Raw genomic sequence first — 23,797 nt, forward strand, 5'->3', positions numbered from 1 at the left:
GAATAACAGCATCCCATCTGAAGCCACAGTCAGTCCCCAATTCTTTTCCAATATCACCCAAAGCAAACCCAGCTTATTATAATTTCTTTTTAGCAGCTTCCAACTGAGACACTTCACTGTTCCCCAAGTGTGCTTATTCTCTCCTCTTTTATTCAAGAATAAAGTGTAAGCATGTTTGCGGTACCCTTTGTCAGGAGGGCACTCATGATGGAATGAAGTGATTTGATTGGAGCATTTTTATTGGGCAGGAGACATAGCTCAGCTGTCACTTGCTGCTCTTCTAGAGGTTCCAAATTTAGTTTCCAAGAACCATGTTGGGTGATACAAATACAATTGTAACCCTCTTCTGTCTCTTTGGACACACATACACATGTGGCACACACATACACACACATACACACACACACACACACATTTTAAACATTTAAGAAATTTTATATTTATTTTGACATGAGAGAGAATCAAACCTGGGCCTCTTACATGCCAGGTAGAGACACTACAACTGAGCTGCATTCCAAGCCACTTTCCACCTATTCCTATGTAGTCTACAGCTCAGATTTTATTCTCCCAGAAAGATAGTAGATGCTTTCCTAACAAAACAAAAATGATAAATTTCACACAGTGAATAAAAGTAGTTTTCTTGGAAATTACTTCTTTATATGATCTTTTTTACCCTTATTGAATAGATGAGAATTACATGGAAAGCATTTTCCTTAAAGCTCCTTTCATGTCCTTGTTCCTCAGGCTGTAGATGAAAGGGTTCAGCATGGGGGTCACCACTGTGTACATCATGGCAGCTGCCATATCACTCCCAGCTGAATGTGAGGAGGAGGAAGGGTTGAAATACAGGGATATGATGGTGCCATAGAAGAGGCTGACCACAGCCAGGTGGGAGCTGCAGGTGGAGAAGGCTTTCCATCTTCCCCTTGTGGATGAGACTCTCAGGATAGCACAAGTAATAAGGACATAAGACACAAGGATGCAAACAAACGGAGAAATCAACAACAGCCCACCGACAAAAAGAATCATTAGTTCATTGAGGTGTGTGTATGAGCAAGAGAGTTTTACGAGGGGAGGTGGGTCACAGAAGAAGTGGGGGATGATGTTGTCTGCACAGAATGAGAGTCTAGCCATGAGCAGAGTGTGCAACAGAGCATTCATGCTGGATACCACCCATGACCCAACCACAAGGAGGGCACAGAGCTGATGGGTCATCTTTGTTGTGTAGTGTAAGGGGTGGCATATGGCCACATACCGGTCATAGGCCATCACAGCCAGCAGGAAATTGTCCATGACAGCAAGCACACAAAGGAAGTACAGCTGTGTGAGACACCCAGAGAAGGATATGGCCTGACTGCCAAGTATGTGAATGGCCAGCACCTTGGGGACAATGGTGGAGGAGAAGCAGACATCCACAAAGGACAGGTTACTGAGGAAGAAGTACATGGGGGTGTGTAGGCGGGAGTCTGTGCCGATGGCCAGGATGATGAGCAGGTTTCCCAGGACAGTGGCCAGGTACATGATGAGGAAGAGCAGGAAGAGGAGCTGCTGCTGCTGCTGGGGCTGCCTGGAGAGTCCCAGGAGGAGGAACTCGGAGACGCTGGACTGGTTGCTGCCTCTCATGAATCTGAGCCCAGCTACAGAGAATGGAGACAGAGGTCAGAATGCAGTCTTCAGGTTAGGATGTTACAACCATGTGTCTATTAAGCCTGCTTTAAAATTTCTGAATTGAGATCCACTCATTGTTTCCATGCAATCAATTTACAAATCCCAGTTTTACGTGGTGCTGGTTTACCAGGTTCACTCTTATAGTTGTACTGAATATAACATAAAAGCATTCACATACACCAGCATTCCCTGCAATCATGTGGACCTCTGGTAACGCTCCCAATCTCTCTCCCACCTTTTTTCAGCTCGAAGAAAAATAAAAGCTGACAGTTATTGTACAGATCTCAAGCTCCAACTACGGTCTGTGACTCCTGCTGCTGCTCCTCTTTGTGAGAGTGAGCAGGACTTACTGTAAAAGAAACATTTTCATCTCGACTGGAAGTACCTGGACAGGCAAGATCTGTTGTCTTCACCTTGGAGTTGCTGGGCAATAGTGTTGCTTTTTCAAAGGATAGGAAAGTCTCAGAAATATAGGAAGGTTCTGAGAAAGTGAAGAGTGGATGAACACTGTCTTAGCCCTCTGTGTAGGAAGGAGGTTTGGGAGAATTAGACAGGGATTTCCTGCAGCATCCAGTCCCACTGGGTATAGACTACCTAAGCATCTCATTAAAGACCAGCAGAAAGTTGTGTCACCGAGGTTCTGGTCCCTGTTGACCCAAACTGATGGAGTAGGTCATCTAAGCTCTCAGTCAGAACTTGGGGATGAAACAATCAGGAAGGAGACAAGTCCCAGAGAAAACTCCCTGAGAGCTTCAACAACTTGGTTATCTAAGCTGGTAGATGTGAAGATTTGGTCCAGATTCTTCTTACTCTTGACACAGAAACCATTGGTATTGCACTCTGTCCTCTTACCGCATAGGGTTTACAGTACATTTGCTGATAGGAAACCCTGGAAGTCCAGAAGGGAGTACCTGGCATTCCAGGGTCAGGCTGGATCCTATAAAATATTTAGTGTAAAGTACAATGAGGGAAGAGCAAGGTGGAAGAATGTGTAGTCAGCCTTGACTAAAGGTCATCCATGCTCAAAGTAGGCTTTCTTTGAGATGTCTTCCCAGCCCACAGTGAGTCGTCCATTTCTGAAAATCTACAGACTCTTCACCAGCTTCATTTGTATTCCCCACCCCTTCCCCAGACAGGATTCATGCTAGGACTTAGAAATCTAGCATGAGGACAGAGAACGGGTAGGCCATCCTCAGTTGACTTGTCATGGCCATGGCCATGTGCTGATATGTTGTGTACCCTAATATATTTATCCAGGGATCAGTGGACAGAGATGGGTAGACCATCCTCAATGTGACTTGCAATGTCCATGAACACCTAGAAGCTTATAGCTTTCTCCTGCTTGAGTCATAGATGAACAAGCAAAAGTCTAGAGATGACAGAAAAAATGTAAACACAGAGAGGAGTGGAAGGAAGCTGGAGGAAGTCCTACTGGATATTGAGTTTAGGATTCTGGGTACTTCTAATGACAGGATAGAATAGGCTTTCATTCCCATTCAATGTTCAACAGTAAAATCAAACTGTTGAGTAGAAACTGATAGCATGTGGTAGCTTACTCTTCTCATTCAGACACACTGAAGTCTGAAGTGAGAAGATTGCTGCCATGATCTGGGCTAGCCTGATCTATTCTACCAAGACCCTGTCTCATAAAAACAAAAATCGAGTACAGAAAAAGAAACACTAGACACAAGAGAGATGACTCAGTGATTTAGAGGAGTTCCCAGCACCCACATGGTGTTTCTCAACCATCCATAACTCCAGTTTCAGGTAATTAGAGACCTTACAGCCTCTCCTAATCATCTTGGGAATGCCTGTGGTGCACATGCATGTATATGCAGGAAAACAAACACATATACAATAATTATTTTAAAAATAAAGAAAATGATAATCACTATGTAGTCTGGGCTACATAGGCATGTCTCTCTCACACACAAATACAATAAGATAAAATAGAAGAGCAGAGTTCAAGGGCATCGATGAAATGTTGTTGTCTCTTAGTTAATTCTTGTATCTATGTGCTTTGAACATCTATGCTATCTGCTCTTACGTATGTTTGAAATTCTCTACAATAAAGATATTAGTTAAATATCAGCACTTTTGCTGGCCATGGTGGCACATGCCTTTAATCCCAGCACTTTAAACAGAAGCAAGTGGATTCCTGTGCGTTTGAAGCCAGTCTAGACTGCACAGTGAGACCCTGTCTCAACACACAAAAACCATGACTTTTGTAAGCTTGGAAAATGGCTTAGTAGGTAAAGTGCTTGCCCTGTAGTCCTAAAGACCACAGTCCAGATTCCCAGCACCCACATCTAAACCAAATGAGTGTGTGGCCAGCCTGTGATCTAGTCCAAGAGGCAGCTATGAGATCCCCAAGGGAAGCTGGCTCGGTAAACTGGCTGACTCTGCCAGCTCTGGGGTCAGAGAGAGAGCCTGCCTCAATATAGAACGTGGAGAGGGATTGCAGAAGACACGTGGCACCATCCTCTGACTTCTACATGCTTGTGCACATATGTGTACACACACAGGAGCATGCACAAGTCACGAGCCATGGCTGCCTAGTAGCAGAGATCTCTTATGAAGAAGAGGGGTTGTGTGGGGGCGCTGTTCAAGAGAACCAGGCCTGGGAAAGGAGCATGTGGGGTGAGAGGAAAAGATGGTGGGGGAGAGACAGAGCAGAACAGGGAGAGGGTGGTACCTGTGTCAGACTTTTTAGGGTTCCTGGTGAACTTGCACAGGTGGGCTTAGGGAGCTATACCACGCATGCGATGATTATGTGACCACACAGTGCACACGTAGTCAACAGGGCTCACTGATGATGTAAGATGCAAGACCCTTTGATCAACCCCTGAACTATGCATGTGCAGTCATGCAGCTGGAGTGATGGCAGAATTCCAACAATCCAGACTTTTTGCTTATTATAAAAAAGGAAGTCAACATCAGTGCTTCTCTTCATGCACAGTGACACAGACAGGGCCCTGCTCTCTCTGTTCCAGAGGACACCAGGATCCACTGCCTTGTCACCAAATCCAAAAGAATGAGATCTCACTGCACAAGCTTTTTTCTTCCTGGTTCCCTCTCCTAATTACCTGCTCAGGCAGTTGTTACAGGACCACCACAGATCTGGAGTCCATGGATCATCAAGTAAGAAACCTTAACAGCAAAAGTTATTTACACCCCAGACCCAAATGTGTCTGGGCTCTGCAAAAACAGACTTTAATATAACTATCTATTACTGTTAAATGCTCTCAACAATTGATCATCAGTCTCCTGGATGCTAAACTAGTAAAGGAAACAGGTGCCTTAAAATAGCCTGTCTCTGAGAAAGCTTTTCTCAGGTTAAAAAAATAATATCATGTTCCAGTCTCTCTGTGTCTCTCATTAACACTAACCAATTCAAGCAGAGTACCAAAGACTACAATGGTCATCAGCCCAAAGACTTTAATATTCTCCTGGCTGCTTCTTAATATGTTCAAAAATTATCCCAAGCTCCAGAAACCAGCTTTAAATTATCTGGACAGGTTGGTTCTACTTCAAGATCTTCTCCAGGATCTACTTCCAGGGTCTCTCTATCACCCTGGATACCCTAAATAATAATAATTCTTTCTTCTAATCTTTTCTCTGTCTCACCAGTGTCCTGTCAGACACAAGAGCAGCCAGAGTGCCAAACCAAAAAAGATGAACGGCTCCAGTGCAGCAAGACAGCCCACCATCTGAGGCCAGCCCACCATCTGAGGACAACCCACCGTCTGAGGACAACCCACCGTCTGAGGACAACCCACCATCAGAGGACAGCCCACCATGTGAGGACAGCCCACCATGTGAGGACAGCCCACCATCTGAGGACAGCCCATCATCTGAGGACAGCCCATCATCTGAGGACAGTCCATCATCTGAGGACAGTCCATCATCTGAGGACAGCCCACCATCTGAGGACAGCCCGCCATCATCTGAGGACAGCCCACCATCTGAGGACAGCCCATCATCTGAGGACAGCCCATCATCTGAGGACAGCCATCATCTGAGGACAGCCCACCATCTGAGGACAGCCCATCATCTGAGGACAGCCCATCATCTGAGGACAGCCATCATCTGAGGACAGCCCACCATCTGAGGACAGTCCATCATCTGAGGACAGCCCACCATCTGAGGACAGCCCATCATCTGAGGACAGCCATCATCTGAGGACAGCCCACCATCTGAGGACAGCCCATCATCTGAGGACAGCCCATCATCTGAGGACAGTCCATCATCTGAGGACAGCCCACCATCTGAGGACAGCCCACCATCTGAGGACAGTCCATCATCTGAGGACAGCCCACCATCTGAGGACAGCCCAACATCTGAGGACAGCCCACCATCTCAGGACAGCCCACCATCTGAGGACAGCCCATCATCCCAGCACACCTGTCTACCTCGGAATCCCCCTTGCTTACCCCCTTAAGAACTAACCTATGCCGACCAAGTCAGCTGGAAGCAGTTTTTGGGAGAAACTCCACCCCATACACACTCATCCATCATCTTTTATAAAAAACAAAGAGTCCGGGATGATAGGAATTCCAGCCCCGTCCCTATTGTTGCCCATGCCCAGGGGGAAACTTAGTCATTTCCACCTAGTCATTTCGAGGTCATACGTGCTAACCCCTGTGTTGCGTGGTCAGGTTATCGTGCCTGGCATGACCACGTGATCTGTGCGCAAGTGTGGAGTAGCCATGTGGGCCAATGTGTGCATGTGGGGGGTGGCCCTTAAGAAGGCCCAAGTTGCCCTGCCTCCTTCTCCCACACCTGTCCTTTCAGCAGGCCTGATCACATCTATCCCTTTCTCCTTGTCTTAATAAAACTCTTGTTAGTGGATTCTGTAGTGTTCCGTGACATACACACACACACACACACACACACACACACACACACACACAGTTTTATTCAGTGATTAGTAAAGTTTAAGGAAAATAGAAATTCCAGAACTGCAGAGGATGTGGTGAAAGATTACATCATGACCCGCTCAGAAACAATTGAAAGGCTGACTGGAGTGGAACAATACCTGCCGTACATGTCTAAGTCTCCTCAGGGAGAGTGAGCAAGGATGACCCAGAGACAAGGTCAGCCTGGCCTACATAACTCCTCAAACAAAACAACAACAAAAACCACCTGGGAGAGGTTTCCCACATACTAACAAGGACCTCAGAAACTAGTCTCTTTTAAGATAGTGGAGGAGGTCCTTGTGCTCAGAGATAAGCATTAGGGAGCCAGGAATGTTAAACACACAGGGCTGTCTCTACAAAGGGAGACAGGTGTAACCTTTTTCCACCCAGGAAGCTAGGAGCAGACATGGTTAATAGCCTGGTAACTCTTAGCTCTCCGAGGCCAGGCCGCACTGGCTTCCCTAGGCCCTTATCTTGAACTTGTCTCAGTCAGTGGACAGCACTGTACTCCCCCAGGCCCCTATCGTGAGCCTGGTCACCTTGAGCCTGTGTCCTCGGTTAACCTATGGACCATCTTTGTGGAAGACCTCACTAGTACTTTACAGTGAGTTTCAATGTAGTCAAGGCTTAAGCTTTGTTGTGCACGTGGAATTGAGTTAATTATCCCCAGGAAAGGTTTTGCCCATTTGTGCTGTGCTTAAATGTGCCTAAAATAAACTACTCGGTGTCAAGATTCCGGGAGTTTGAACGAGCACTGGCCACTGAGTCATGTTGAACTGAACTACCTTCTTCTCTCCTGAGGATCATTACTGTGTTAGCATTGTTTGGTCACAGAGACCCCTTCATGAGTGCTTTGCTTACACACACACACACACACACACACACACACACACACACGTATGTATATGTATCACAGCCATGCCTAGTGCCCACGGAGGTCAGAAATGGATGTCAGGTCTCCTGGAAATGGAGTTAATGATGGTTGTAAGTCACTCTGTAGGTTCTGGAAATCAAACTCTGGTCCTCTGAAAGAGCAGTGATTGTTCCTACCTCTGAGCCATCTCTCCAGATTGGATGCTGTAGTGGGACTTATTTCTCTCAATATAGTAAGTCAGTCTAGTTTAAAACACTAGAGTTCATCAACTCCTGTGGTCCACAAAGTGGAAGAGAATTTTCCTGGCTTCAGAGCCATCCCAGGATGATGACAGGCAGACTCAGAGCTGTATTTCATGAGGTGCCTCATCAGAGGATTCACGGTGTTAGAGGGATGGACTGCATAAGAGAACTCAGCCAATAATAAGGAAATAGCAATAACAAGAACAAACACAAGACCAGGAGGAACCAGAACCTGGATATGCAACTATGCATTTAAGATATATCCAGTTTCCAACAACAAACTGAAAGATATGCAGAGGAACAGGAAAGTATGACTCTGCCACCAAACGGCAAGCAACAGACAGTGCCTGTGAGAAAGATCAGAGTCATCGTTAACAAAACACTTGGAAGCAGCCATGGTAAAAATGTTGACCTACGGAAAAGAGAGCACGACTGAAGAGATAAATGAAAGCATGAGGGCAGTGCCGGCTCAGACAGGGAGGAAGGAGACAAAAATGTGGGGAAATGCCAAACGGAACTCCTGGAACTGGGAAGTGGACAGTTGAAATAAACCGTCCACCAAATGGGCTTAGCAAATTTGAATCAGATAAAGAAATAGTTGGCAAACTTGTAATTACTCATATACAGAGTGTGGAAGTTGAGGGGCAGAATAAAGAATGAGGAAAGAGTGAACATAGGGTCAAGGCAGACAGCATTAGTACACAAATACACACACTAAGGACTCTGGGGAAGAAAAAGGAAAGAAGTCAGGCTTGGTGGCACACGACTTTAATCCCAGCACTGGGAGGGAGAGTCAGGCTGATCTCTGTGAGATTGAGGCCAGCCTGGGCTACAGAGCAAGATCCAGAACAGGCTCCAAAACTACACAGAGAAACTCTGTCTTGAAAAAAAAAAGTCCTATGTCCCCTAAGCATCTGTTTATGACCTGGCTTCTTTGCACTAAGCCTTAACCCCAAAGGTCCCATCACTTCCCAATAGCAACCAGACTTGTTGCACAAAAACCTGAAACACAGGTATCAGAGATCACCGAGGAAGCATTACTAGTCCTCTCTACATTAAGAGAATGATAAAAGGGAGCTGGAGAGATGGCTCTGTGGTTAAAAGAATGGCTACTATTTCAGGGAAACTAGTTTGTTTCCCAGTCCCCACATATCAGCTAACCACTGTACTCCAGTTCCAGAGGACCCAGTGCCCTCATCTGGTCTCCAGGAACTGCACACACAAAATACACAGACCTACATACAGGCCAAACACCATATACTTAAATATAAATCTCAGATTTCAAAAGAGTGAGAAAGGGGTTCTATGAACATACCTGCTCACAAACTGTAAAACATCGGTGAAACAGACCAGTTCTTTTAAAGACAGTTACACGTCAGTCCTTACACAGGAAGGAATAGTATGAATAGCTGTAATCACCTTGCTGGGTCAGGTCTTCCCGTCAGATGTGCTCACATCAAAGACTGTTGTGAGAAAGGAAGCTTAGTGCTGTCACCCAGGAGCTGGGTAGGCACAGTTTGGAGTTTTCCCAATGAAAGTAATGAATTTCATAGGACAGCTGTAGCAAGTAAGGTCTCTAGGATTGTAACATCACAAAGGTTATTCTGGAAGAACCTCTGAGAACAGTAAGAATATTGTCCTGTACCAGATGTGGCTTTGCATGTCTTTAATCCAAGCATTCAGAAGGCAGAAGCAGGTAGATCTATGTGAGTTCAAGGCCAGCCTGGTCTACAAAGTAAGCTCAAGGATAGCCAGGGCTACACAGAGAAACCCTGTCTCAAAAAAGCAAAAACAACCGTATATATAGTCCTAACCACAAAATGACCCATACCCAGTGCTCCAAGATGATTGACATGAATGGCTAGTGCTTCTTGGCCAAAGATCAAGCTTTATATATTCCTTTCTTCTAGATGAAATACACTAAGAGAGCCACCTACAAGCATCCTGAATAACAGCATCCCATCTGAAGCCACAGTCAGTCCCCATTCTTTTCCAACATCACCAAAAGCAAACTCAGCTTATTATAATGTCTTTTTAGCAGCTTCCAACTGAGACACTTCACTGTTCCCCAAGTGTGCTTATTCTCTCCTCTTTTATTCAAGAATAAAGTGTAAGCATGTTTGCGGTACCCTTTGTCAGGAGGGCACTCATGATGGAATGAAGTGATTTGATTGGAGCATTTTTATTGGGCAGGAGACATAGCTCAGCTGTCACTTGCTGCTCTTCTAGAGGTTCCAAATTTGGTTTCCAAGAACCATGTTGGGTGATACAAATACAATTGTAACCCTCTTCTGTCTCTTTGGACACACATACACATGTGGCACACACACACACACATTTTAAACATTTAAGAAATTTTATATTTATTTTGACATGAGAGAGAATCAAACCTGGGCCTCTTACATGCCAGGTAGAGACACTACAACTGAGCTGCATTCCAAGCCACTTTCCACCTATTCCTATGTAGTGTACAACTCAGATTTTATTCTTCCAGAAAGATAGTAGATGCTTTCCTAACAAAACAAAAATGATAAATTTCACACAGTGAATAAAAGTAGTTTTCTTGGAAATTACTTCTTTATATGATCTTTTTTACCCTTATTGAATAGATGAGAATTACATGGAAAGCATTTTCCTTAAAGCTCCTTTCATGTCCTTGTTCCTCAGGCTGTAGATGAACGGGTTCAGCATGGGGGTCACCACTGTGTACATCATGGCAGCTGCCATGTCACTCCCAGCTGAATGTGAGGAGGAGGAAGGGTTGAAATACAGGGATATGATGGTGCCATAGAAGAGGCCGACCACAGCCAGGTGGGAGCTGCAGGTGGAGAAGGCTTTCCATCTTCCCCTTGTGGATGACACTCTCAGGATAGCACAAGTAATAAGGACATAAGACACAAGGATGCAAACAAAAGGAGAAATCAACAACAGCCCACCGACAAAAAGAATCATTAGTTCATTGAGGTGTGTGTCTGAGCAAGAGAGTTTTAGGAGGAGAGGTGGGTCACAGAAGAAGTGGGGGATGATGTTGTCTGCACAGAATGAGAGTCTAGCCATGAGCAGGGTGTGCAACAGAGCATTCATGCTGGATACCACCCATGACCCGACCACCATGAGGACACAGAGCTGATGGGTCATGTTTGTTGTGTAGTGTAAGGGGTGGCATATGGCCACATACCGGTCATAGGCCATCACAGCCAGCAGGAAATTGTCCATGACAGCAAACACACAAAGAAAGTACAGCTGTGTGAGACACCCAGAGAAGGATATGGCCTGACTGCCAAGTATGTGAATGGCCAGCACCTTGGGGACAATGGTGGAGGAGAAGCAGACATCCACAAAGGACAGGTTACTGAGGAAGAAGTACATGGGGGTGTGCAGGCGGGAGTCTGTGCCGATGGCCAGGATGATGAGCAGGTTTCCCAGGACAGTGGCCAGGTACATGATGAGGAAGAGCAGGAAGAGGAGCTGCTGCTGCTGCTGGGGCTGCCTGGAGAGTCCCAGGAGGAGGAACTCAGAGACGCTGGACTGGTTGCTGCCTCTCATGAATCTGAGCCCAGCTACAGAGAATGGAGACAGAGGTCAGAATGCAGTCTTCAGGTTAGGATGTTACAACCATGTGTCTATTAAGCCTGCTTTAAAGTTTCTGAATTGAGATCCACTCATTGTTTCCATGCAATCAATTTACAAATCCCAGTTTTACGTGGTGTTGGTTTCCCAGGTTCACCCTTATAGTTGTACTGAATATAACATAAAAGCATTCACATACACCACCCTTCCCTGCAATCATGTGGACCTCTGGTAATGCTCCCAGTCTCTCTCCCACCCCTTATCAGCTCGAAGAAAAATAAAAGCTGACAGTTATTGTACAGATCTCAAGCTCCAACTACGGTCTGTGACTCCTGCTGCTGCTCCTCTATGTGAGAGTGAGCAGGACTTACTGTAAAAGAAACATTTTCATCTGGACTGGAAGTACCTGGACAGGCAAGATCTGTTGTTTTCACCTTGGAGTTGCTGGGCAATAGTGTTGCTTTTTCAAAGGATAGGAAAGTCTCAGAAATATAGGAAGGTTCTGAGAAAGTGAAGAGTGGATGATCACTGTCTTAGCCCTCTGTGTAGGAAGGAGGTTTGGGAGAATTAGACAGGGATTTCCTGCAGCATCCAGTCCCACTGGGTATAGACTACCTAAGCATCTCATTAAAGACCAGCAGAAAGTTGTGTCACCGAGGTTCTGGTCCCTGTTGACCCAAACTGATGGAGTAGGTCATCTAAGCTCTCAGTCAGAACTTGGGGATGAAACAATCAGGAAGGAGACAAGTCCCAGAAAAAATTCCCTGAGAGCATCAACAACTTGGTTATCTAAGCTGGTAGATTTTAAGATTTGGTCCAGATTCTTCTTACTCTTGACCCAGAAACCATTGGTATTGCACTCTGTCCTCTTACTGCATAGGGTTTACAGTACATTTGTTGATAGGAAACCCTGGAAGTCCAGAAGGGAGTACCTGGCATTCCAGGGTCAGGTTGGATCCTATAAAATATTTAGTGTAAAGTACAATGAGGGAAGAGCAAGGTGGAAGAATGTGTAGTCAGCCTTGACTAAAGGTCATCCATGCTCAGAGTAGGCTTTCTTTGAGATGTCTTCCCAGCCCACAGTGAGTCGTCCATTTCTGAAAATCTACAGACTCTTCACCAGCTTCATTTGTATTCCCCACCCCTCCCCAGACAGGATTCATGCTAGGACTTAGAAATCTAGCATGAGGACAGAGAACGGGTAGGCCATCCTCAGTTGACTTGTCATGGCCATGGCCATGTGGTGATTTGTTGTGTACCCTAATATATTTATCCAGGGATCAGTGGACAGAGAATGGGTAGACTATCCTCAATGTGACTTGCAACGTCCATGAACACCTAGAAGCTTACAGCTTTCTCCTGCTTGAGTCATAGATGAACAAGCAGAAGTCTAGAGATGACAGAAACAATGTAAACACAGAGAGGAGTGGAAGGAAGCTGGAGGAAGTCCTACTGGATATTGAGTTTAGGATTCTGGGTACTTCTAATGACAGGATAGATGAGGCTTTCATTCCCAAATAATGTTCAACAGTAAAATCAAACTGTTGATTAGAAACTGATAGCATGTGGTAGCTTACTCTTCTAATTCAGACACATTGAAGTCTGAAGTGAGAAGACTGCTGCCATGATCTGGGCTAGCCTGATCTATTCTACCAAGACCCTGTCTCATAAAAACAAAAATGGAGTACAGAAAAAGAAACACTGGACACAAGAGAGATGACTCAGGGATTTAGAGGAGTTCCCAGCACCCACATGGTGTTTCTCAACCATCCATAACTCCAGTTTCAGGTAATTAGAGACCTGACAGCCTCTCCTAATCATCTTGGGAATGCCTGTGGTGCACATGCATGTATATGCAGGAAAACAAACACATATACAATAATTATTTTAAAAATAAAGAAAATGATAATCACTATGTAGTCTGGGCTACATAGGCATGTCTCTCTCACACACAAATACAATAAGATAAAATAGAAGAGCAGAGTTCAAGGGCATCGATGAAATGTTGTTGTCTCTTAGTTAATTCTTGTATCTATGTGCTTTGAACATCTATGCTATCTGCTCTTACGTATGTTTGAAATTCTCTACAATAAAGATATTAGTTAAATATCAGCACTTTTGCTGGCCATGGTGGCACATGCCTTTAATCCCAGCACTTGAAACAGAAGCAAGTGGATTCCTGTGCGTTTGAAGCCAGTCTAGACTGCACAGTGAGACCCTGTCTCAACACACAAAAACCATGACTTTTGTAAGCTTGGAAAATGGCTCAGTAGGTAAAGTGCTTGCCCTGTAGTCCTAAAGACCACAGTCCAGATTCCCAGCACCCACATCTAAACCAAATGAGTGTGTGGCCAGCCTGTGATCTAGTCCAAGAGGCAGCTATGAGATCCCCAAGGGAAGCCGGCTCGGTAAACTGGCTGACTCTGCCAGCTCTGGGGTCAGAGAGAGAGCCTGCCTCAATATAGAACGTGGAGAGGGATTGCAGAAGACACGTGGCACCATCCTCTGACTTCTACATGCTTGTGCACATATGTGTACACACACAGGAGCATGCACAAGTCACGAGCCATGGCTGCCTAGTAGCAGAGATCTCTTATGAAGAAGAGGGGTTGTGTGGGGGCGCTGTTCAAGAGAACCAGGCCTGGGAAAGGAGCATGTGGGGTGAGAGGAAAAGATGGTGGGGGAGAGACAGAGCAGAACAGGGAGAGGGTGGTACCTGTGTCAGACTTTTTAGGGTTCCTGGTGAACTTGCACAGGTGGTCTTAGGGAGCTATACCACGCACGCATGCGATGATTATGTGACCACACAGTGCACACGTAGTCAACAGGGCTCACTGATGATGTAAGATGCAAGACCCTTTGATCAACCCCTGAACTATGCATGTGCAGTCATGCAGCTGGAGTGATGGCAGAATTCCAACAATCCAGACTTTTTGCTTATTATAAAAAAGGAAGTCAACATCAGTGCTTCTCTTCATGCACAGTGACACAGACAGGGCCCTGCTCTCTCTGTTCCAGAGGACACCAGGATCCACTGCCTTGTCACCAAATCTAAAAGAATGAGATCTCACTGCACAAGCTTTTTTCTTCCTGGTTCCCTCTCCTAATTACCTGCTCAGGCAGTTGTTACAGGACCACCACAGATCTGGAGTCCATGGATCATCAAGTAAGAAACCTTAACAGCAAAAGTTATTTACACCCCAGACCCAAATGTGTCTGGGCTCTGCAAAAACAGACTTTAATATAACTATCTATTACTGTTAAATGCTCTCAACAATTGATCATCAGTCTCCTGGATGCTAAACTAGTAAAGGAAACAGGTGCCTTAAAATAGCCTGTCTCTGATAAAGCTTTTCTTAGGTTAAAAAAATAAAATCATGTTCCAGTCTCTCTGTGTCTCTCATTAACACTAACCAATTCAAGCAGAGTACCAAAGACTACAATGGTCATCAGCCCAAAGACTTTAATATTCTCATGGCTGCTTCTTAATATGTTCAAAAATTATCCCAAGCTCCAGAAACCAGCTTTAAATTATCTGGACAGGTTGGATCTACTTCAAGATCTTCTCCAGGATCTATTTCCAGGGTCTCTCTATCACCCCGGATACCCTAAATAATAATAATTCTTTCTTCTAATCTTTTCTCTGTCTCACCAGTGTCCTGTCAGACACAAGAGCAGCCAGAGTGCCAAACCAAAAAAGATGAACGGCTCCAGTGCAGCAAGACAGCCCACCATCTGAGGCCAGCCCACCATCTGAGGACAGCCCACCATCTCAGGACAACCCACCATCTGAGGACAGTCCGCCATCTGAGGCCAGCCCACCATCTGAGGACAGCCCACCATCTGAGGACAGCCCACCATCTGAGGACAGCCCACCACCATCTGAGGACAGCCCATCATCTGAGGACAGCCCACCGTCTGAGGACAGCCCACCGTCTGAGGACAGCCCACCATCTGAGGACAGCCCACCATCATCTGAGGACAGCCCACCATCTGAGGACAGCCCACCATCTGAGGACAACCCACCATCTGAGGACAGCCCACCATCTGAGGACAGCCCACCATCTGAGGACAGCCATCATCTGAGGACAGCCCACCATCTGAGGACAGCCCACCATCTGAGGACAGCCCACCATCTGAGGACAGCCCACCATCTAAGGACAGCCCATCATCTGAGGCCAGCCCACCATGTGAGGCCAGCCCACCACCATCTGAGGACAGCCCACCATCTGAGGACAGCCCACCATGTGAGGACAGCCCACCATCTGAGGCCAGCCCACAATCTGAGGACAGCCCACAATCTGAGGACAGCCCACCATCATCTGAGGACAGCCCACCATCTGAGGACAGCCCACCATCATCTGAGGACAGCCCACCACCATCTGAGGACAGTCCATCATCTGAGGACAGCCCACCATCTGAGGACAGCCCACCATCATCTGAGGACAGCCCACCATGTGAGGACAGCCCACCATCATCTGAGGACAGCCCACCATCTGAGGACAGCCCACCATCTGAGGACAGCCCACCATCATCTGAGGACAGCCCACCATGTGAGGACAGCCCATCATCATCTGAGGACAGCCCATCATCCCAGCACACCTGTCTACCTCGGAATCCCCCTTGCTTACCCCCTTAAGAACTAACCTATGCCTACCAAGTCAGCTGGAAGCAGTTTTTGGGAGAAACAACACCCCATACCCACTCATCCATCATCTTTTATAAAAAACAAAGAGTCCGGGATGATAGGAATTCCAGCCTGTGGAGTGTTTACCCTACCACCCCTACAGTTCCCCAGAGTTTTCTTGAGTGCAATCAGCAGGAAATATTAGTTAGAAGGATTTATTGGGGAGAATATCGCGGATATTGCTTATAGAAAGTAAACAGATAGAAAATAAAGGATAGCCTCGAGAGGGCCTGGAACCTATTCCAATGGGCCCCAGCTGTCTCTGGCCCAGGGTTTTTATAGAGACGCCAAGGGGTGGAGCAAAGGACCTCCTCCCCCAGCACAGCCAAGTGCAGAGCATCTCAGACATCTGCACTCAGACCAGTGGTCCTGATCATCCTCTATTCGGACCTGCTGGGTAAAGCCACGAGGAACCCGAGAACGGGCTCCCACAGGTCCCCCCTTCTTAATATATAAAAAAATAACTATTAATGGCTTACAGTAATCTCCATAGCTGTTACACCTCCCAGTATGGGAGTAGAGGGTGATATAGATGGCATTTCTCTTTTGAATTAGGTCCAAGGTGACCACAGCAGTCTTAGCTGCCTCAAGCCCTTTCTAAATCAAAAACTCTTAAGGCGACTACAAACTTAAAGAATCCCTTAGCTTCATCATTACCATTAACAGGTTAACATAAGTATTGCTATACATAGTCACAATTCTCTCAATCTTACAACTCAAAGCAAACTCTTAACAGAACCATTTGAATTAGCATATATGGTGCTATATATAGTTAACAATTTTCTCCGTCTTACAACTTTAACTCAATCATTTGAATTTTCTTGTTAACAGAACATAGGAAATACTTCGATGTATTCACATCAAACTTAAACTTTCCCTTAACTCCAAGAAACCAGGGTGCATTAATATCAATAGGTTTAACATAATTTCTGCAAACATAATTCAACCTCATAACTCCTCCTTTTCTTTATAATTTTTTAAACAAAATCTCAAACCTAGTTAGAGGAACCCAAACTTATACAATTCCTATAAACCCATATTGAAAAGCAATATTTTCAATCTAACCATTAACACTTGGAAAACTTTTAGCAAAACATCCAAAAGCAGTTTCTTAATAAAACTCTTTACACACTTTAAAAGTAGTCTCTTAGTATACCCCATTTGCATTTCTTACTAACAAAACATGACATTAATCCACTCAAACAACAATTTAAATTAAATAGACTAAGGAATATTAACTCTCCCTTTTCTTTATAATTTTAAGCAAAAATCTCAAGCCTAGTTAGAAAACCCAAACTTTTCTGTTTAAACAGTTCCATTTGTAACACAAAACCAGTTTCATAAGTAATTCCATTTTTACATAAACAGTTCCACAAAACAATTCATAAATCACCAGTTAATAAAGCATATATGCATACACAAAATTGCATCTTGATTCTAAGTAGAAATACATTTCTTCATTTAAACAGTTCCATTTTTAACCCAATTCCAAAAAACCATTTCTAGGTCATTACTCAAAACTGTCACATTGCAATGAAATCTCTATTGTTTATTTCATTTAAGTCTTAAAATTCAAAGGATAAATTCTGGTAGTAGCCTTCCAAATATGAGAAATCCATAACCAAAATCTTTTTGTAATTTTATCTCATTTTAAGTTCAAAAAGTTCAAACAAGAAAAATTCTGGTATCAGGCTTTCACTTCCAAATATGAAGAGACGTTTTTTAACCAAAATTTTTTGCAGTTAATAATTTTTGTTCAAACAAATGTCTCTGAACTTTTATTCTCAAGCCAGAGACCTTTTTAGGTACAGTAGTATTCTAAACCACACTGTTTTTGATGTTAGCTCAGGTTTTTCTGTGTTGCGTCGATTTTCCATGAATCTCAGCTGCAGATGCCTTGTTGTGCTGGTTCTGGCGTCCGCCATTCTTAGAGGCTTCTGGAGCTTTTGAAACCATTCAGACTGCCTGCTTTGCAGTCTACTAGGACACTAACTTTCTGTGTCTCGGGTTCTTTCACCATATACATTAAGAATAGATTCACACTTAACATTTACACTTTTTTACAAACTCACATAACATGTGCTTAAGCATAACCTCACTCAACATTTATACATTTTTACAAACTCACATATAACATTAACATCTACTTATTTATACTTTAAGGAAACTATAGAACTACTTTAGCAAATATATTTCTTATTAATTCTTATATACTTATATTCATTCCATCTTATTTCTTATTTAAACTTACATTTACAACTAGCATCTTACAAGCTTATTACTACATGTCTTAAGTCTACCTTAGATACTTCTTGCAAGCTTATATTCTTAAAGGAACTCTATATATCTATTTTACCAACTTATATAGGCTACCATTAGCATATATCTAACTTAGCAAACACCTAAAGATTTCATAACACAGATCTAACAAGATAGAATTTTTACAAACTCACATATCTTATTTTCATCTTTCTACTTCTTACTCTTAATTATTATCACCATCTCTATTAGAAAGATTCTCTTAACTAGACAAGAAGTACGTACATCATTTCTAAAGTTTAGAGTTTATAGTCAGCTTTGTTATAAAGCACTGGGATTTAGTGAGTGTTGTCATTATAGAGTTGTGATACTTGTTGCTAGGGGATTGTAACATTCTCGGGATGAAGCCACACTCCAAAGTTGCCAAGTTCTCTCAGCCATTCCGGACCGGCAGAGATGCACTGTCAGTGGTAGACAGTTTTTAACTAGAGGCTGTTCCTTCACCCAAATTCATAATAGCTCCTAAGTACTTCAATTCAGACAAACGTTTCTATTACAGCAGCACGTTTGGTTTGCTCTACCAAAAAACTTCACTTCACACTGAGGATGAAATTACCGTATTTAGCGGCTGTAAAGCTCTTTGCCAAATACTGCACAGCTATTAGGTGATATAAGGTATTTTTCTAAAGGAGCTAGTAAAGCCAAAAGCAGCACAGGTCTGAACTCTTATTTCCTCACTGTTTGCATTAAAACAGTGACAAAAACCTCAAATACTAATCGAGCCATTTTCATTCTGGTTCCTTTATAGGAACGTCATTGGAGCTGACTTTTCTTAGTTCCACGCTCCTTACCAAACGCTCCGGTAACCACCGAGCTTCATTCTCCTCTTGTGAAAAAACACAAACATGTCCTCGACCCCATATTAAAACAGGATCAGGACCCTTCCATAATCCCGAGCAGGGATCTTTCCATTTCACTTGAGTTTCAGGATTTAGAATTTTCACTTCATTAGCGTTAACTCCTGATGTTATTAGCAGTGGTGATAATTAGCATTGATTTCTTGTAAGGAACTTTCAAGTAAAGCAACTCTTTTATTAAGACAGCTAGATTTTAAGTTTGTTTCCCATCTATAAAGCAGTCATTTCTTTTCTGAATGCCTGTTTCCTTGTCTCCTTATTAGATTTTCAAAGGAATTACTCATTGAAGGATGTTTGTTCAAGGCAAAGAACTTTTTTTAATTTCAATATAAGTTCCTTCATATCTAAGACAACATTCAGTGTATAAACTGCTTTCCATTGTTTTAAGGATTTTAAAGTGGCTTGTTTGCTCTTAAAGGTAGCTTTTTGTCATCCAACTACCGTAAAAACTTTGCACAGCTATTAGGGTAAATAAGGCATTTTACCAAGGGAGCCCCAAACCGCAAAGCACCTAGTTCTGTATCCTTTCAATTTTTCATTGGAACTGACACTTAAACCCTTAGACGATTTTCCTCCCTATTCTTTTAAAAGCTGTATTTTAATTTTAGAGCTGACAAAAGTGTTTCAGGGCAATGTCGCCATCTTTAGGGGAAAAACTACCTTTCCCAGAATGCATTTCCCTTATATCAGTCCATAATAATATCAGTCCCTTATATCAGTCCCTTATATCATTTCCCATAGTTCTTTTCAGGTCTGAGAGTCAACTGGTTCTCTTTTACTAGACTTGCCTGGGAGGTTTAAATAAAGTCTCTTGCCTTTGCAACGGGAGATTTGAACAAGCACTTTACATTTTCAGCTATGGCACATTGGGAGGTTTCTATTCTCCTCAGCTGGCTTTAACAGGTATTTCAACTTCATCAGACACTGGCCCCCAAATCAGAACCACACCTGCCTCGTTAGCCGGCATTGAGGCTGGCATTTCTGATAGCAACTTTCCTCAGGGCTTCTGTTTGTTTTAGCCAGTCAGTGAAAAACAAGATCATGTACAACAGCTTTTCTATAGCTCTTTCAGAGAGATTTTCTCCTACTGATTTATCTCATTTTGCTTGTTCCTCCCCCCCCCCCCAGATGCAGAGCTTCAGGTATCTGTCTGCGGCTCTGTTCCTCTGCTAGCTGCCTTTGGAGGTAGGGGCTTTTTTTTCTCCCCCCGAATCTGCCTCAAATTCTAACAGCTTTTTTAGGTCATATATTTTCTGAGGAGGATTATGTCCCTTCTCTGTTTCTTCAGAGTCTTTCTCCCAGACAGTTCCCAGTTTGGTCTCAATTTATCCCCTCTACCCCAGAAACAGTTTCCGACACTACAGTGGCGGCTTTCCCTGCTACTGAAGGTAGGGGCTTTAGTCCGTTTCTGTTTTTGGGGTCTGTGTGGTTTGCGTACAGACTGAAAACCTAACAAGGGAGGTTTTCGCCATCTCTAAACTCCCATTAGGACAGGTGTTTTGCCTCATCAGGCCTTCACCTGGCCCAGTCCCCGAGTGGGTTGTTTTTGCTTGTCTGGGTGCTCAAGGACAGAGCTTATGCCAGAGGCAATCACCCCTCAGGGCTACACTCCCTCATCTCAGGAAGTCAGTTGAAACAAAGCTTTTCTCAAAGAGATGCTTTCTCTGACAGAAAAGAAAGCTTTACTCCTGGTTAGTTCTGTTCTGCCCTGGCTGGGCTCTTTCCCCAGACAGCATTCTGACTCGGCAGCACGACTGCTTCAGACACAGTTCAGCTTTACTGTTTTCCCAGAAAGGTCCTTTCTCTAATAGGAAAGCTTTTTCTCAGATTTCTTTTTGCAGTTGTGGACCTATCAACCAGGGACTTGTAGGAAAGTGGACAACTGTGCCGTTCCCACCAGCTTTAGCTTTGGTTGTTTATTAGCAATCTTCCCCTGGGTGCTGCACCTTCCTGCCTCAGCTCTGTGCTCCAGGAAGTTTACAAACATAGGAACCCTAGTATCCCCGAAATGCACTCCAACTCAGAGACACTGGCCAGTCGCCTCTGGGTTTTTGCTCAGAAGCGAGGATTCAATGCTAACAGTTTGCATTGCTTCAGGGGATCTTTGCATTAGGACGATTAGGAGCACCTTTTCATTCTAAAAAACGCTCACTCAAAACCCTTGATGCCTCAGCTCAGCTGTAACTGTGAAGCTTGGGTTTTTTGCTTTTCTCAGGTGAAGTTTCCTGCCCTTTTTGGGCTCTCTGTAGCTCTTCACCCACACTCTCCCCAAGCGTTTCCCTCAGGGTACTCTGACCCACTGTCTTTTACTAGCTTGAAGAGACAGAGCTTAGAAGAGGTTTTTAGAAACTTGTTCCTGCCTCCTGCATTGCAGGGAGGATTTTTAAAGCTTGAAAGAGAACTTAGAGAGGTTTTGCTGTCTTAAGAGGTTTGCTGTTTTCCCTTAGAGCTAATCACAGGTGGTCCCCATACTAATATCTTCAGGTGATTCTACTCTCGTCTTTCTGAGAGAGAAGGTTAGAGGCTTTAGTTTCCAAGTTTCTTAAGAGAGAAAGATTAAGGCTTTTTAGAGAGATTTTCCCCCCAAATTTTCCAAGAAAAGCTTTATAGTTTAAGAGAATGATTTCTTTCCCCCCAGGAGACCAACCTTTCCCAAAACTTCTGAACTTTAAACTTTTTGGCTTTTTACACCCCCATTTTTGCCTCAGGGAGAAAACACTTTCTCCTGCCACTTGGACTTAGCATTTCAGCTGTCCCCAGGTCAAAAGCTTCCATAGGAAACTTTTTCTTCCCCATAAGCTCAAAGAAGAGCTTTTTTACTACCCGTAAAGCCCAAAGAAATTTTTTTCCCCAGTTTGCATTCATAGCCCCCAAATTTGGAAAATTGAAGTTTTTTTTTGTCTAGTTGCCTTACTTATTTTTCCTACACAATCTTACACTTCTACGTTTTTCCTAAACTATATTACTACCCTATACCTTATACTTATTTTTCACAGATAGAAATTGAGAAAGGGATAGAAGGCAGAAAATTTTGACAGAAGAGAATTTCACTGCAGCATCGGACATCCTTCCAGTCTGCTTTCCTTTTCTCTCGAGGATAAAACCCCTGCCTCCCAAAAATATATATAAAAAAATATATATTTTCCATAACACCAGCATGCCTTTTCACTGGCAGGGCTGACAGCACTTTCACCAAAAACTCTGTAATAAAGCTATTATTTTCCTTTATCTTTAGTCCCTATTACTTTGTCTTTAGTCCCTGTTCATTTGTCTTTAGTTCCCCATTTTTTTGTTCCCCCTTTTTTTCCTTTAGTCCCTTTTTTCTTTTTTCTTTAGTCCCTGTTCAAGGTGCCATTCTGTGGGGCATTTACCCACCACCCCCACAGTTCCCCAGAGTTTTCTTGAGTGCAATCAGCAGGAAATATTAGATAGAAGGATTTATTGCGGAGAATATCGGGGAGATAAACAGATAGAAAATAAAGGATAGCCTCGAGAGGGCCTGGAACCTATTCCAACGGGCCCTGACTGTCTCTGGCCCAGGGTTTTTATAGAGATGCCAAGGGGGTGGAGCAAAAGACCTCCTCCCCGAGCACAGCCAAGTGCAGGCCATCTCAGACACCTGCACTCAGGCCCGTGGTCCTGATCATCCTCTATTCGGACCTGCTGGGTAAAGCCACGAGGAACCCGAGAACGGGCTCCCACACCAGCCCCGTCCCTATTGTTGCCCATGGCCAGGGGGAATCTTACTCATTTCCACCTAGTCATTTCCAGGTCATACGTGCTAACCCCTGTGCTGCATGGTCAGGTAATCGTGACTGGCATGACCACATGCCTGGTATGACCACATGATCGGTGCGCAAGAGTGGAGTAGCCATGTGGGCCAATGTGTGCATGTGGGGGGTGGCCCTTAAGAAGGCCCAAGTTGCCCTGCCTCCTTCTCCCACACCTGTCCTTTCAGCAGGCCTGATCACATCTATCCCTTTCTCCTTGTTTTAATAAAACTCTTGATAGTAGATTCTGTAGTGTTCCGTGACATACACACACACACACACACACACACACACACACACACACACACAGACACACACACACACGCACACACACACACACACACACACACACACACACAGTTTTATTCAGTGATTAGTAAAGTTTAAGGAAAATAGAAATACCAGAACTGCAGAGGATGTGGTGAAAGATTGCATCATGACCCGCTCAGAAACAATTGAAAGGCTGACTGGAGTGGAACAATACCTGCCGTACACGTCTAAGTCTCCTCAGGGAGAGTGAGCAAGGATGACCCAGAGACAAGGTCAGCCTGGCCTACATAACTCCTCAAACAAAACAACAACAAAAACCACCTGGGAGAGGTTTCCCACATACTAACAAGGACCTCAGAAACTAGTCTCTTTTAAGATAGTGGAGGAGGTCCTTGTGCTCAGAGATAAGCATTAGGGAGCCAGGAATGTTAAACACACAGGGCTGTCTCTACAAAGGGAGACAGGTGTAACCTTTTTCCACCCAGGAAGCTAGGAGCAGACATGGTTAATAGCCTGGTAACTCTTAGCTCTCCGAGGCCAGGCCGCACTGGCTTCCCCAGGCCCTTATCTTGAACTTGTCTCAGTCAGTCGACAGCACTGTACTCCCCCAGGCCCCTATCG

The 23,797-nt window shown here is 44.2% G+C and overlaps 2 protein-coding genes across 2 annotated transcripts; both read right to left on the minus strand.

Annotated features, from left to right (window-relative positions):
• Nucleotides 1-693: 693 nt before the first annotated feature.
• LOC143274431 (olfactory receptor 1f45-like) lies at nucleotides 694-1,623 on the minus strand. Its single transcript, XM_076577509.1, has one exon. It carries the CDS (start codon nucleotides 1,621-1,623, stop codon nucleotides 694-696), a length of 930 nt encoding a protein of 309 aa, XP_076433624.1.
• An 8,696-nt stretch (nucleotides 1,624-10,319) lies between these two features.
• Nucleotides 10,320-11,418, minus strand: LOC143274430 (olfactory receptor 1f45-like). Its single transcript, XM_076577508.1, has one exon. It carries the CDS (start codon nucleotides 11,247-11,249, stop codon nucleotides 10,320-10,322), a length of 930 nt encoding a protein of 309 aa, XP_076433623.1. The 5' UTR covers nucleotides 11,250-11,418.
• Nucleotides 11,419-23,797: the final 12,379 nt, after the last annotated feature.

Source organism: Peromyscus maniculatus, chromosome 8, assembly GCF_049852395.1.
Source record: "Peromyscus maniculatus bairdii isolate BWxNUB_F1_BW_parent chromosome 8, HU_Pman_BW_mat_3.1, whole genome shotgun sequence".
Classification (NCBI taxonomy): Eukaryota; Metazoa; Chordata; class Mammalia; order Rodentia; family Cricetidae; genus Peromyscus; species Peromyscus maniculatus.

Coding starts and splice junctions, on each gene's coding strand:
- LOC143274431 (XM_076577509.1), bottom strand. CDS start 1,623: ATGAGAGGCAGCAACCAGTCCAGCGTCTCCGAGTTCCTCCTCCTGGGA.
- LOC143274430 (XM_076577508.1), bottom strand. CDS start 11,249: ATGAGAGGCAGCAACCAGTCCAGCGTCTCTGAGTTCCTCCTCCTGGGA.